At 34.0% G+C, this 16,505-nt stretch overlaps 1 protein-coding gene across 1 annotated transcript in view; it reads right to left on the bottom strand.

The window, feature by feature from the left end:
- CSMD1 (CUB and Sushi multiple domains 1) overlaps positions 1-16,505 on the bottom strand; it is a 1,222,061-nt gene that overhangs the window by 290,230 nt on the left and 915,326 nt on the right. Inside the window, exons 18-21 of the mRNA XM_075049874.1 lie at positions 14,132-14,320; positions 10,431-10,547; positions 8,789-9,004; positions 5,951-6,139 (exon numbers count right to left, since the gene is read on the bottom strand). Coding sequence (XP_074905975.1) covers positions 5,951-6,139; positions 8,789-9,004; positions 10,431-10,547; positions 14,132-14,320 — 711 coding nt within the window. The remainder of the gene's footprint in view (positions 1-5,950; positions 6,140-8,788; positions 9,005-10,430; positions 10,548-14,131; positions 14,321-16,505) is intronic.

A 16,505-nucleotide genomic window follows, 5' to 3' on the forward strand; every position in this document is an offset into this window, starting at 1 on the left:
GGACTAAAAATGCTAGGGTCATGATGTTAGGCTAACCAGATCTCCCAAGCTCTGCTTTTGCCTTACCTGGAAAATAACTCTTCAAAGGAGAAGAAATGGTGGAAATGCACAAATGGTTCTCTGACCAAGAAAATTTCAAAACATGTTGGAGATGAACCCTGGAGAAAGGACTTGAAATTATTTACTTGGATGGAGAAGGGTGAATGGCAGTACCTTGGGAAACCCTGTAGGTTTGTTTTTTTCACCAGCAGATGAAACTGAGTACTATTTCTGATACAAATCAGTATGTGCTTGTGTTGAAGTTTAGTTTATAAATTAAATGCAATTAAATTTGAAGGGCTTTCATCCTGAATTTGATGAAAAGAATAATTAAATTATGTATTACGGTGTGTACTAGAAGGACCAAAAAATCCTTGTTGATATAAAAAGGTTGGTGTGTATGTATCACATAGATGAGTTTGGTCAGTGTAGAAATGATAATGAGGAAGAAATAATCAAGAAGCTATTGAACACAGTAATGTATTTATGAATTTGTGCCACTGAGTTGAGACTAGACTTAACTTCTGAATGTACACTCTAAAGCCAGCAGATTTCAGGACAAGCAGTTTCTTTTCACTCTTTTGAGAAAGAAGTAGTCTGTGTGAACTCCTCTTCAAGGTAAGAGGATATCTTCACCCCTAATGTCTTAGGTGCCATGGCAACAAGAAATGGGACCTCTGTAAACATTCTTGGTGCTAAAAAAAAAGTCATATGAAAGCAGCTTGAACTGAAGGGCACTGAGTGCATCTTTTCCCCTCAGTTTCACTCAGCTGCTTTGCAGTTTCCTTCCTTGTATTTGTCTTAGTTGCATTATAGATATCTTTAGTCTGTTGCATTCTTAGAGACCAAATTTTCTTCATAGACTGAGTTAAAAGAGTTATTTAGATATATTGTTTTAGATAAGTGCCAGTTGTCTATGCATAATTTATAAAAGGCTTTCTTGATCAATTAGGAAGTGGGGTCTTGGACATGGATTTAATGACAGATGTCTTAGAAACAGTCTATAAATTTATTCAAAATTGAACATAATAAGAACAAAAAGGAAATGTTGAGCTCTCCGTAAATAAATTTTCTTTCTGTATTAATTACAGGCTTATGTATACATTTGATTGGCTATGTATCTCTAAATTATGCTTGGGAGAATATACAGGCATATCTGTGTCTGGCACAGTAAGTGGTTACACTAGTCCTATAAATTCATGGCTAATTCAATGGCTGATACTTCATTAAGCTAATTATTGATGCTTTGGTAATCTTTGCAACTTTGCAATATGTTATTCACATTATAGGGATAACTAAGTGAGCACTTTCAAGATATCAGGTATTAATGTCTGATTACTGTACATTATTTAGGAAAGGCTTTCTAAAAGATAAAAACATTTAAAGAAACCAAAACATACATGAAAACAATATAAAAAATATAAAAAATTTCTTCAGCACAACGTAACAGTATTCCTGCAGATCAATATAATTTTATGATTTCTAAACTAAAATAAACGTGTTTGAGTGGAACACAGAGAAGCCCACCAGAAAAAGAGAAACACCAAACCAAAGAAACCAAACAACCCCAAAGAGGCAAATATCACAAATTTCCCAAGACCTGTAACTTCTTGAAGATTACATATATTAAATAAGGTACTAATTTTTATAGGAAAAAATTAGTATAGATTTTATTGCTACTTAGTATAGTGCAGACATGCATTTTGATTCCTCTTCTACGAAAATGAAATGTATGTCTGTTAACAAGTATTGAAATGAAATGCAAGTAGGCGAACAATTTCATATTGAATTTACATACTCAAAATGATAACTTTTTGAGCCTTTTGTGTGGTTGAGCATCTTTGTTCATATGAATATTAGCTGCACGTAACTGAAAAATACATGTTCTGTAACCAAAAATGGCTCAAAATTTATATTCAAATGACACATAAATAAAATTGAGCAATAAATAGAGAACATATTCAAACATGAAAATGAATAATATAAAACAAAAATTTCCATTTTATGAAGTAAGGTTTACAAGATGGTAGTTTTGAATAAAATCTTCAGCACCAACAATATAGCTTATCATTCTAGCACAAATCTTAGTATATATGGAACTTCATAATAATTATTCAATTTTTCAAAGAATATAAACTGAAAAATATTCATTTAATTTTCTCTTATTCCAACAAATATCTCTAACCTCATATATAAAAATGATAAGTATTGAATTTGGGAACAGACACAGATAACTTTCCAAATAATAATACATAAAGGTAGTAAAAAATATATCGGGGAAAAAAGAAAGCTTACATAAAATAAGACATATTAGCTTTTGTTTCCTTACATTACTAAAGTGTGCATAAAGATTAGCAGATTATACTTTTAGTGCATGTTGTCAACTTTAAACTAATTCTTCACTATTTAAAGTTGTCTGTAAAAAGTATTTTCTTATTTTTCCAGTGTTGTCACAACAGTTAGCATACATATTCACTCACTATATACTAAATACATTGAAATACATACGTATTCCTTCCTAATGCAATTTATTGATTCTTTGGCATTTTCAGAATTTAACTAGAGGAGCAGCAAAAGACATGTCTTACTCTAGCAAGCAATTGGCTCTTACATGAAAGGGGACTCCTGGGATTCCCCTTACACACCACCTAACACAAGGAAAGGTTTTTGTCTTTCTTCTTGCAAGTCTTGGTTATGAAGACAGGTCTAGAATTTACCTGAACTTTTAGTCAACATCAGATTAAAAGTGGTTGTAATTTTGCCCCTGCTTTGGCTAAACTGTAGCACAATGTTACAAAGGGGAGTTCTACTTATGTGGTACAGACATCCTCCTCAAGAGGACCTCAAAAGTCCAAAGGATTCACAAAATGCATTTCTCAGAAACTACAAGTGATTTCAAGATTGAAATTTTATACCTTCAAACCCTAATCCATGGGGCTTTGTCTAGAAAGTCTACCAATCCCTCCTAAAGCATACCATCTTTCCATGTGTACTATAGGCAGTATCAATTCACTTTTCAGGGATTAGATTATCTCAGAATAAACAAATAATAACACACAGGTATGTAGCAGAAATGGGAATTCAGTGTAGGTCCAACAAAACATAAATGCAGGTAACCAAATGTGCTATGTGCTGGATTACAGAAATACTTCAGCTCTGGACCTGACCTCTTGGCTAACAAGGTATATGAGCAATAAAGATGTTGAGGTGAGACAATAGGAATGAGCAGGCCAACTGAGACACTTGTCAAAGACTGATTAGAAATAAATAAATACATAAATAAATAAATAAATCGAAGCAATTCCTCTATTTAGGCATCTAAATGGTGCCCAGAGACTGATTCATCTCACTGTAAAATAGATACCTAAATCTAGGATTTCTACTGAATTTATTGACTTAGCTATCTATAATTAAAGCTTAAAATTCTTGCTCATATGTATGCAATGACACTGCAAATATTCAAATTTAGATCTTCGCATCTGAATCTGAATCCCATCCGCTATAAAATATCTGCAGACTCAGAACCCCTGCTCACAACCCATAGTACTGGAACCAGTTAAATTCCTGGTACATGACAGACATAGAGCTGTCCCCTGGGGAGCTAGATAATGAATTTGTAACCTCTCACTTTAATACCACTCTGTGTCTTCTAGCAATTTTTCATAATGTTCTGTCATTCTAAATTCCCCTAGGACTGTGTTTGGCTTTTGGGGGATACTTTTTTGTTTGGGTTTTTTGTTGTTTTTTTTTTTTTTTTTTGAGATAGAGACTTACCATTATTTAAATAGAAAAGTATATTTCCCTTTCTATATTTTGTTTGTGGTTTTTAAGATGTCAGATACAGAATCATATTTGTAAACTACCTTTTTGTACTTTGATATGTTATCACAGAAATTAATAACATTCATAGATATTTTTATTAGGTAGAAACACTTTTCTTCCTGAAAGACCTACCTTTCTTCTATCAGTCCTCAAAATATATCGGTCATTTGCTTAGAAAATGCTCTATATTAATATGATTTTTATTCATTCCATTTTGCTTCCTATAAATTATATTGGTACTAAATACATTAATATGTTGACTGTATTAGAATCAGGTACTTGAGGAACTTTTTTAATGAGCAACAGTTAAGCAACGTGCAGTAGCAAGAGATTTTATTTTCAGTTTTAATTGCACATGGATATAGCCTGTTACCTTGATAAAGCTAATGGTTAACATATTACCTATTAAGAATTGTAATAATGCACAATTATCAGTCATCTTTTCCTCAAGAACAGAGAAATAAGGAGCTAATTTTCCATTCACATACACAGACAGCTATAGAATAGCTGAACATTCTTAAAATTAGGGAAAATAAAATGCTAGGTTCAAAGTAAGCATATGAATATTATTCTAGTGAAATTTGCACATTTTAAATCAATATGGACTGAAGGAGTTAAGGTCTCTTCTCCCTGGAAAGGAGAAGGCGGGGGGGGGGGGGGGGGGGGCGGGGAGCGGGGAGCCTCATCACAGTATTCTGGTACTTAGAATACAAAGAGCATGAAGGCTCTCTCTTCACAAGGAGCCACATAGAGAAGACAAGGGGCGACAGGTACAAGTTTCTCTCAATGTAAGAAATTTTTTACAGTGAGAACAATCAGTCACTGGAACAACCTCTGCAGGGATGTGGTAGAGTCCCCATAGCTGGAGGTTTTCAAGATGCAATTGGACAGGGTGCTAGATAATCTCATCTAGGCTCCCTCTCCCACAAAATGTTGGACTAGTTGATCTTTTGAAGTCCCTTTCAAGTTCTGTGTTCTGTGATTCTGTGATATAGGATGGTGTGCACTTGGTTAGCCAACATTCACAGACAAATAGTGTTAGGAAGCCAGTGATACTTTTAAGAAATATCAAGCTGAAAATAGCCTAAGACTTAAATCTAGAATTTCCAAATGTATGGCAAACTCCATATGATATTGGTTTCTCTATCATCTGTTACTTTCTTTCATCATAGGTTAAATAAGCCAAGGTTTTTAAAACAAAATTAGAAATAGTTTACTTTTTTCTATAAAAACTATGTATGTGTATCTTATGTGCATATACAATGTAGGTGATATAATTTTTTCAGATATAGAGATACAACCCTTTAAAACAAACAAAAGAAACAAGCCGAAGCTGAGCTTCTCCCGCAATGAAATAAAATCTTATTTAAAACAAGAACCTGCTTAAGGAAATCCATTTAGAGGCGTGTAGAACTATTTGACATTTCAGAAGCATTATGTCAATAGTACCTGATCAGATTCACTTCACATGGTGGTGATAAAATGATCTCAGAAATAAAAAATAGCAACAGTACAAATTTTATAAAAGCCAGTCCCAGACCTTTTCCCAGAAAAGAACAGTTCACTCAATTTGAGTTTATAGTTACTGTTTTTTTACAACAGCACATTAATTTTTAAAATTACAGTTTACAATCCTGTAATACAGTTTATAATCTGTAACAAAAACCAGTTTAGGGTTACAAGGATAAAAAACACGGTATGAAAAAACACCCTTAAAACCAGACGAGGGACTCTGACAAAGTCTATTTTCACCTAAAAGCTGTAAACATTGTTTCTTTAAACTAAAAGACAAAGTAAGAAATTTATACTTTAATTATGGCAAACACGGTTCAATAATTAGATTTACATTTTATCTTACAAGACATTTTGGTCTTATTTTCTATCACCATTCTAACTATTCCTCTTTCTCATTTTTGTTCTCTAAGTAAAAGAGACATGCATTACTTATATATTGCACTGCCTTAAAAGTTTGTGCAGCTTGGGGTTCAATCCTTTCAACCCAAGCGCTTTGTTTTCTACCCAGTATTCTGACACATGCCATGTGCTATTAACGATTTGATGAATGAAATGAAAGCATGTGACCACCTACCCACACACCTTGGCAGAGGTGCACTCCATACACGCCGACCACCTCCCAGGCAGGTAAGTTTATTAGCACCTTCCAGGCGATATCCAGGGAAACAAGAAAAGATCAAGGAATCTCCAACACCAAAATGAAAACCAATTCGCCTACTGAAGGCAGGAACACCAGGATCATCACATGGCTCCAGATCATACTCTGCAGACAATAAAACATAATATATAAATAAATGGGACAAGTTGTCTGCATGGAAAAAAAGCAGCTTACCAAATTAGTTGCATTGTGTCAGTATGGAACACTTGGAAAACATGTATTTCAGAGCTGTGCTCTCTACTAAAACCCAGTACTGTTTCTGTATGTCTATTACAGCTATATATACAGTAATTATGTTTCTATTGTTTCCCACCCACACTACATTTATTTTCTTAATTTCAAGGGTTGTAATCAGCTTGTACTGTCAGTGGTTTACTATAATTTTGTTTAATTACATCCTTTGTATATAATTCTTGGTTCATTTCATCTGAACTCCCAAACAGCTTTAGAAGTGAGAATTACAGTTAAAAAAATGATTATGTAATGAATAAAATCTAACAAAAAATCAAACAAAGGGCCAGGTTAATGAAAACCTACATTTTCAAAAAGTTTGCTTGAGTTTTGCTAAGTAAAGCTACACTCTTAATCAGACAATCTCTATTTGCATGTCTTTTAGAAATCCTACAGATGTCACTCAACTGAAAACAAATATATGCATATTCTTTTAAAGAAGTCTTCAGTGCCTAATTTTTTTGTCTTTTTTAGAAGTATGCATCAGGAATAATTCAGGTGGAGTCAGAACAAATTAATGGAAAAAAATCAGAGCTGTAACATACAGAGGTACTACATCGAACTCAGTAAATGTCTGAGCCACACATTCCCTCATCCTCACAGAGTGTGCTGGGGAAGTATCACTGTATGTTTGTCATGTTTTGTGGGATTTTTTCTTCCTTACATATTCATTACTGACCACTGTCCAAGAAAAGATGTTGAAAAAGATCAACTTTATGTCTAACCCCCAAAGTCTGATTTTATATTCTTCAAAATATGAACCAAAAGACCCAAGAGATAATTTAGAAGAGAGACATTTCTGATAACTGATAAGAAAAAACATTTTCTAAAACATTTACCTTGGAGGCTGCTGGAAGGTAAGGTCAAATCCACTTACTTAGAGGAAGAAACTCCATTTAGCCAGGGGAAGAAACTAATCCAAAGTTTCTGAATGAGTGTTTAAACAGTTGACTTTTACCGAATAAAATAAAGAAATCCTTCCTTATAGTAACTGTCTTGTGGGAAGGTCCTGAACAGTGGAAGGAATCTATACATCACAGCAGTTTCTGTTGGCAAAAGTTGTAAGTTTTGAAAACACATGATCTACTACCTCTGCTCAGCACTATAAAGGCTGAGGTAGACATGGAGGTACCCTGTGACAGACCTTTAGGCACCTGGGAATTTTCCTGACAAATTTCTGTTAGATGACATTCAAAACAGGTTAAGGTCTTCTCACTAAATACTTCTTACTGTGGAGTAATACATTCTGATTGCGTGAAAATAAGAAAATAGACTCACTCATTTGTGTCATAAAATTAATGTACCTGATAATATTTCTCAAAATATTTATTTAATATAAATGATGGCATATGATGGCCATCTATGTTTATATTCATTGCAGATAGGGCATAAACCTTTGTTTGTGTTTGAAAAATTCTGTGATCCACTTATTTTGATACTCTACAATTTTTCCCCTTGCATCCATAATGGTATTTTGTGTATTTTTCTACAAGTTACCTAGCCTTCTACCCTTTTGAGTTATTTATTAATAAACTATCAGAGATACCATTTAATATTTGCATTTACATTCCAAACTTGCAAAACTGCTGACCTCTGATTTGGTTAATCCAAAGTATCCAGAACAAATGTAATTCAGCATTTGATATGAGTAAAACAAATACTATTGCTCTAATCAGCGAGTTGGGCTTTTTTTCTTTTTTTAAATAAGCAAGCTAAATGAGATACATTATTCATAAATAGCATGTTCATCAGTAAACATTGCCAGATCTCAACAAAACTTCTTAATTGTTTTTCAGTTCTTGAAAAATAATGTAAAAGAGTTGGATATATGAGTTCCTTATGCATTTCCTCCACAGAATATCCATGTCCATGAGCATCTCAACTAGTGGTTGATTCATTCATATGCACATCTGTAAATATTCTACATTCCAGTAATAGAGATAGGCAAAGAAAATTATTGAGAAATGTATTTTATACGTCAGCTAGTTTTAGAAGACTGTAAATAAGAAGCAGTAACTTAAATTTTTCAATTATCTTAAAGAGGAATTTGGAAAAATGATCAGAACTTCCTCATATATCAACAGTTAATAAATCTTTTATTTTATATATACGTTTTCTGTTCCAAAATCAGTCTTCAGATTAGACTCCTCTGTGACTCTGAGTTAGCACACTACAGCTTTTTTACAGTTTTTATACTGCTTTTAGTAAAACAGTTAGTTTCTTTGTTCTGAAGCAGTACCTTCTATCTTTGCACTTTTATTCCCCTTAATTTTCCTCTAAACTTCTTTTTCACACTGTTGATGGTTCTCTGAGAACAAGGAAAACTTCTTCTTAAAACAGTCACATCACCAACATCCTCAATCTGTTTAGCCACCTTGTAATCCTCAGCCAGTTTTCTACAATAGAGACTATACAATTTCTATTGACTTTTTTTACTGGTGTTTCATAATGTTTCTGCTATCTACAAGTGAAAATATTATCTAGAAACTGTTTCTGGATATTTAGCAGAATGGAATTTCTTACCTGAAAATGTTATGTTGAATCCTTCATAAGAAATTGAAAAATCAGATATAAATCGAAGCTGTGCAGTAAAATTTCCAAAGAGGCCAGCTTTAATTGTAGGGGGTAAGACTGAACCAGTTAACCTGGCTACTGGTTCTGTGAAGCTGCCATCTTCAGTGATGAGCAAATAGTCATGAGAGGTCTCAAGGTGAAAAGTATGAAAAACCAGCTGTACACCTTTAAATATATTAAAAAGGGGGAAATAAAAGCATTTAATAGAAAGTCTTTCTCTTCCATTATACATAGGTGACACAGAAAGTAAATCTTACATTATATGGAAAGATTTTTAGAAAAAGTCACACATGGATTCAAAACTTGAAATTCAGAAAATAAAACTTGCAGAAAGCACTTGGGCTCAACCAATCAATAGATGCAGTGTGGATGTTTGTTTAGCTCACTGTAAATCAATAGCTCCCATAAGAGAATTGATGGGGTTCAGTGTTATTTGTATACAGCACTCTGGAAATCTAAATTTGTATTGTATAGATTTTATTCAAGTTCCTGTATGTCTCATTTATAATCTCTACCACAATCTTACTATTAAACTAGGAGTCATACTTAAATAATTGGCTAAAATTTTGTATTCATGTTTTATTTTTGCATTTCCTTCAACACAATTCTGTTTTTTACTCTAAACTTAAGGGAAGTGCCCATACACAAGGACAAAGCAGATACAAGTTTTATGCACTATCTTCCATATATAGAGATTCATATTTTCTGGGACCAGTCTTTTACTGAAGTCATGACTGTTTTTTCAGTTGCCAACTTCCAGTCCAGCAATGAATTAAATTTTGACTTACAGTTATGTTTTCAAATACAAGTATTTACTATGGGGAACAATATTCTTCTTAGAAAGTCTTCTCATGTATTCTACATTTAAAACACCATATGAGTTTTAAACAAAAATCCAACTGTAGGAAGATTTTAAACAGTAGAAACTTCCAATATACTTCTCACACTATCACACATAACAAAGACTTTTCTTGCCATAGAAAGGAGATTGAGGAATATTTTTATTATGTTTTGATTCAGTGGCATGTAACACATCATTAGTACTTCCTAGGCTTTTTTCCTTAGTTCTTTTACACATTTCGCTAATGGATAAGCTGCCAAGCTTAACTGTGCATCCAAATGTTACTCTACTGTATATAGAACATAAATATATATATTTTTTGGCCCTAATGATTTAAGTCTGAAATCTAAGGTTAGTAATAAACAGATCAAATCTGATACTTCATGCTTAATAATGGAGAAGAGCTATCAATAAGGGTCCCACAGCTTTCACTGAAAAAGTTAGTGCTATTTAACAAGTAACTATTATTTTCATATATTTTACCTCTTCTACTTTCTGCCCATTTTTCTGAGACTAAATCACATTTCCTCTGGTAACTGTTAAAAGAATGTTTCTTTTGCAAAAGAAACACAAACTAGAAACACAACATTTGAAGATATTTATTTTGGGAAATTAAACTTCTTCCTCAGAAGAATGGCAGAAAGCATTAATTTAACTCAATTCATAAAAGGCATTTTATTGTGTATGTGTGTTTGAATTTTTTAAACATAGACATTAAATATACATATGCAATTCATATTTGATTCTTACCCTTGCCATGTGACACTTCAATAGTCCAAGTGCAGTTTAAAGAGTTTGGATAAAAATCAGGAAAACCTGGAGAAAGAACTGTTCCACTCTTCCCATGAATATATCCACCACATAAAGCTTAACAAATGAAAAAAAAGGAGGAAAAAAAACCCAAAAGAAGTCATATAGAAGTCCTTGTTTTTATTACAAAAAAATAAATAATCTATTTCACTTTTTGAACTACCCTTAAAATTATAAATAAGGTCAAGTATTAAAATAATAGTTAATTCATCCAAAGCCATGATATTCACATTTGACAACAATTTTTTTATTCTTAAATTAGTCCTGGAAAGGGAGTTTTATTTTTCATCTAGAGCCTCTCCTGTTAGTTAGCAGAATACAAAAATAAGTACAACTTTTTTCCAGAATATTGCCAGTATTAATTCCTATTGTAGTAGTATTTAAGAAGTAAGATTAAAGCTTTTCTTGTGAACTAACTCAAAAATCAAGTATCTTGCAGCTACTTTTCTTTACTACATATTTAGAAAGGTATACATTGAACTCCATTTTTATCAAACAAAAATATTTAACAAACAAAATATTTTTTTTTCCCAAATAATGGAAAAGTTTATCTCTATTTGATTTCTTCTGCAACATTCTGGAAAAAAAAAAGTGTATTTTCCTCTCTTTCAAAGATTCAGATTGTTCCATCATCAGTAATTTATTTGGAACTGAATATTTTTGAAAGACACAGGAACTTTGCTAGAAAACATTTTATGCATACTAGCATTTGCTAAACTAGGCTGCTCAAAATTGCATGGCAAATTAATTAAAGTTTAAGATTTGCATGCTGAATTGCTCACTGATCTTATAAATACAGCATGGCTGTGCTTTTCACTCATCTGTTGCTGTCCAGCTTTTTATGTGTGGGGTTTGTTTTTTTAAAATTTTAATAAACTAAATATTTAACAATAAAACAACAAAGCATTAAGATGCTTTTAGTCTTCTTCCTCACATAGAGCAATATACTTTGCCATAAACTAGATGGCAAATATACATGACAAAAAGTTCAATAAACTTGCAGCACTTGTATGTGTGTATATATATATATAAAATATATATACATACAAAGATGCTGGCATTATAGCTAAAGTTTTGGGGTTTTTTTAATTTATTATTAGACTAAGGTGTTTGCTAAAGTTTTGTTTGTTTTTTTTTAATTTATTTATTATATCTATTCATAAATAAGTAGAAGAAAAGGAAAAGTTTCTAGTCTGGTTTTGCCTGCATATATATATTTCTGCACATAAGCAAGAATGAGAATATGCATGGCTAAAACCACAGTAAATATATGGTTTATAATGTTACTTAATAATAAATAATATAATTACATATATGAGGTTCATAATACCATAAATGAATGGTAGTATACAGTCATTCAAAATCCCTCTTATTCTGTAAACATCACAGAAGGAAGAAAAATATTTGACTGTGCAACATTCCCTAAAGCAGATATTAAAGAATTACAAATTTACAGGTTTAAGTTTAAGATTTAAAATATGTAAATGATCTGGTTTTATTTAGCTTTCCCTTAAAAATTATTTTCACGGTCTGCCTTGACATTACTGTATTTTGAGAATGACACATAGAGCAAACTTTAGCCACTGTGTCTCTGTACACAGTTCTTTTTCTTCTTTGTTGGCATGAAGCAAAGCAACATGTTTTCCCTTAGGGATTTATTCTGCTGATTTAATTTCTGAAGTTTAAATTTTGAGAACATCTGCAGGTGACTGCAAAATGCTCGTTTCAACCTCAGTTAAACCTCTCACATTCAAAAATTTGGGTCTCAACTTTTTGAGCCTCAAACGACAAATACTCTAACACAATGATTACCTAAAAGAATGTGAGTTTTATTTTGTCTTTTTAGACTAGTTAATTCAATGTAGTTGAATATGTGAGGCAAAAAAAAAGTTACTGAGTGTAACGCTTGTACGTTGCTTGCCTAGAGGCCCTGCTCTAGAAAAGCTTGAAATTTTGTGTTATACACTTATGCTGAAAGTGGGTGATGGATCTGGGAAATAAGGACTCTCTTCCAATGAGTGAAAATAACTAGATCTTTCTGTAGTTCAACATTCATATCCAAACAAAAGAGTTGAATATTGGTATTTTAACTCAAAAATACATTCAGAAATTTTAGCACAAAGTAAATTGAAAAAGAATAGGATACTATTCAAAGTCAAGATTCCTACAATAATGTTCTTCAACCCATTGAAGCAAAGCAAACAAGCAAAAGGAACCCATAAAACCAATGAAAGAATCCTAAAAATGCTTTGCTCATTTTAAAATTACAGCTTCTAGGAAGATTAGTGACACTCCAAAGTTCATCAGCTGTGCCAAGAACATACACTCTAACTTTTGATCACAAAATGCAATTGAAAACAATAGTTTGCCTCTGTCCTTGCAAAGCAGGAACAAGTTGTAATGCTTACAAGGTGAGCAAGTTTGAATGGTAGATTAGTTTGCTTTGTAGTGATTAAGAGCTATATCTTTTGGCAGCTTATATGTTTTATGCATGGGGCCAGAAGTCTGTAGTGAGAATTAAAAGCCTGAGTGAGAGCAAGTGCTCAGATTTAACAAAAGAGTTTAAAACAGAGTTAGAAACTAAAATACTTTTCTGAATCCAACTCTAAGTTTGCCCTTCGACATTCCACTGTAATCAATGAAATCCTTGGATGTGAAAAGAAAAATTCACTAAGAAGAAGAAGAAATTCACTAATGTAAGTAATTCACTAAAGCAAGAACCTTTGTTGATATGGGCTTGAGTCTTCTCCCTTCACACACTGATCTTTCATCACTGCCTTAGAATGCAGTTATATATTAACACGAAAGAAGCCTGGTCAAGACAAACATGCTTTTAAAGGTAATCATTTAGCAACCAGAAAGGAGAAAATAGGAAGTTTTAGCAGGAAGTTTATCAAAAGGAGCTTATGGAGAATTTTCAGAGATGCTGGATTCTATCCCTATTGAAATACTTAGCTACATTTGGATCTTATTTTCTGTGAATTCTATCAGAGGGATTCTGTAGCAACTATAGAAGCATTCCACGAAAAAAAATGAGTTGATTCTGTAGTTCACACAAAAAGAAGTTAGCAAAAAATACAATGATAAAAAAGAGCACACAAATATTTGCTAGTATAGTTCAGCATTTAAAAAAATATTTCATGAAAGCTCATGACAGTTTCATGTTGCATATCCCCCCAAAAAATTAATGAACTAACCAAAATTTCCAAGCAAAAATATGTAAAAAAAATTAAGTAGATAGGCTCATCATGATCTGTTTTAGTATTTTGAGCAATCACTGTGGTATGCAGTATTCCAAGTTTAAAATGTAAGTTAAGTTTATTGGCTTTGCTTCAATAATATTAGTTGTATGGCACCATTTTCATTCACAACTGAACAGTGGCACCTTCTGAGAATTTTAATTTTTCTGTTAGTGAATATATACCTGTAAATTTCACTGTACTACATTACAGTACTTGACTGAAAGTTGATACAGAGTTGTAAAGTATGGCTTTTATTATCAGTAAAATCACTTTTGAAAAGTGTGGATCTTGGTATAATTGAAGGGAGGTAGTAGCAATGATAAGCTTAGTTAGTTCTCAGAAATAGGAGATTAACTTTCTTGGACTTTAAAGCTGCCATCTGAATAACTTGACACTTACCATCACAGCTGGGTAATGCATGATTCCACTGATGGTTTCTTTCACATATGAGTGGTTCTTCATCACTGAGTGTATACCCTGGATCACAGCTAAAAGTTACAGTGGAGCGGATATTAAAGTTGTTACCATGGCGATGGCCATTCACAGGAATCCCTGGGTCGAGGCAGGAATCTGATTCCAGAGTAACACCTGAAACACACAGATTTAATTTGTTTATTTCCCCTTTTTTTCATACAGTAAACAGAAAAAATCACAAAACACAAACACAAAATGAATAAGACAGGAGGAAGAAAGAGCCCCCAAAAGATACTTGTTAGCATTGCCTGAGAATTAATGTGGGATATAAAAGACTTTCTCTAACTGTTGTCACCGACTTAGAGCACAGTTTTTCAATTTTCAATCTCATAGAACAGAGAAGCCCAAAAGAAGTAGAAAAAGATTAGAGCTTTAAAGTATATTTTAACAAACAATGAAAAAAAAGAGCCAACAAAAGCACTGGACATCTGAAACTATAGGAAGATATTAAGGTTCAAAGTAAGAATACAAATTTTGTTACTATATAAACCATATTTGATTATTCCAGTTCATCTATTCAGTTTCTGATACTGCAGGACAATTCAACTTTCCCCTGTCATAGTAATGGTTATTTGATTTAGCAAAAAGCAGTGTTGAAAAACTGCAACTGATGAACTCAGAAACTACTTGTTAATTCCTACAGATACCATCCTATGCATCAAAAATAGAAAGACAATGAACATAGCTTACACAACTGTATAACTCTTATCTGACAGAAGGAGTCTTCAGTAATTATATCTTATACCAGAGATTGAGTAGTATTTGGTAAATAAACCTGGAGCTATACACTGAACAAGGGAAAAAAAAACCCAAATTATCAAATGGAGGCTCATTAACCAAGCATTATCTGTTATGCTTATAGTGATGGCAAACAATTTTGGAATTTAATCATGTAATGAGTTATAATGGATACACAGAAGGGAAATAAATAGACACTTTATTGGGATGAAAGGGATTTCTTTTATTTTCTGTTACTATATATGGTGGGTTGACCTTGTCTGGCTGCCAGTCCCCTACCCAGGTGCTCTCTCACTCCCCACCTCAGCAGTACAGTAATTGGTGAGTTATCTCCCCCTGTCCTTATCTCAACCCATGAGTCTTATATTTTCTCTCCCCTGTCACGCTGAGAAGGGGGAGTGATAGAGTGGCTTGGTGGGCACCTGGAGTCCAGCCAAGCTCAACCTACCACAACCACCTTCTTCCCAGGCTCAAGTTCCCTCCTCCATTCGCAACTTCTCTACCTCCCCACCCCTCCCCAAATGGCGTAGTAGAGATTGGGAGTGGGCGTTGTGGTCAATCTGTAACAACTCTGCTCTGACGCTCCTCCCTCCTCACAGGTACGCCTTGCTCTAGCGTGGGTCCTTCCCAAAGGCTGCACTCCTTCAGGACAAACCTGCTCCTGCATGGGCCACAGCTTCCTTCAGGGAATATCTACCTGCTCTGCCGTGGGGCCCACCACAGGCTGCAGTGTGGATGTCTGCTCCACTGTGGTCTCTTCCATGGGCTGCAGGAAAATACCTGCCTGGAGCACCTCCTTCTTCTCTGGCCTTGGAGTCGGTAGGATTGTTTTTCACCCTTTCTTTTCCTCACTCCTCACTCACCTATGCTGCATTTTGCCCTTTCTTAAATATGTTATCACAGAGGTGGCACCAGTTTGGCTGTTGGGCTGTCCCCTGCTGTGGGTCAGTTGGAACCAGCCATGCCCAGCACGGGGCAGCCCCAGCCTCTCTTCCCAAAGGTCACCCCTGTAGCTCCCCCGTAACCAAAACCTTGTCTCCTACACCTGATACACTGTGTCATGTGCCTGGAAACAAGAATGACTGATGTAGAACCTCTTCAGGTTTAGGAGGGATAGGGATATTGTTCCTTCTTCTATGAGAAGCTGAGCATGTCCAGAGGAAAACCTTGAAGATATGGGCGGTAGCGGGTAAAAAGATAACAGATTATGAAGGACACAGAGAGCACGAAGCCTGCAGTAGAAGAAAAAAACTAGAAACTAGCTGAAAACAGCAGGTAGCAAACACATAGTCAAGCCTCAGAGATAACAGGGAGACCCAGAGGAGCCTGTAGAGTTTTTTGCAACCCAAAAAGCCACTGACTTGTTAAAAAAACTGCCCACAAAGGGACAGGAAGTATATGTGTGTGTGGGGGAACAATTTATAAACACTTTAATGTTTCTTCTCAGGCAATTATTTTGATCTACTTTATTTTGAAAGATTATCTGTTCTGTGTCTGTTTAAATAATACCAGACTTTTGAGTTTAGAATTCCTTGTCAGCTTTTGGGATAAAATCTAGACA

Source organism: Buteo buteo, chromosome 17 (genome assembly GCF_964188355.1).
Source record: "Buteo buteo chromosome 17, bButBut1.hap1.1, whole genome shotgun sequence".
Taxonomy (NCBI): domain Eukaryota; kingdom Metazoa; phylum Chordata; class Aves; order Accipitriformes; family Accipitridae; genus Buteo; species Buteo buteo.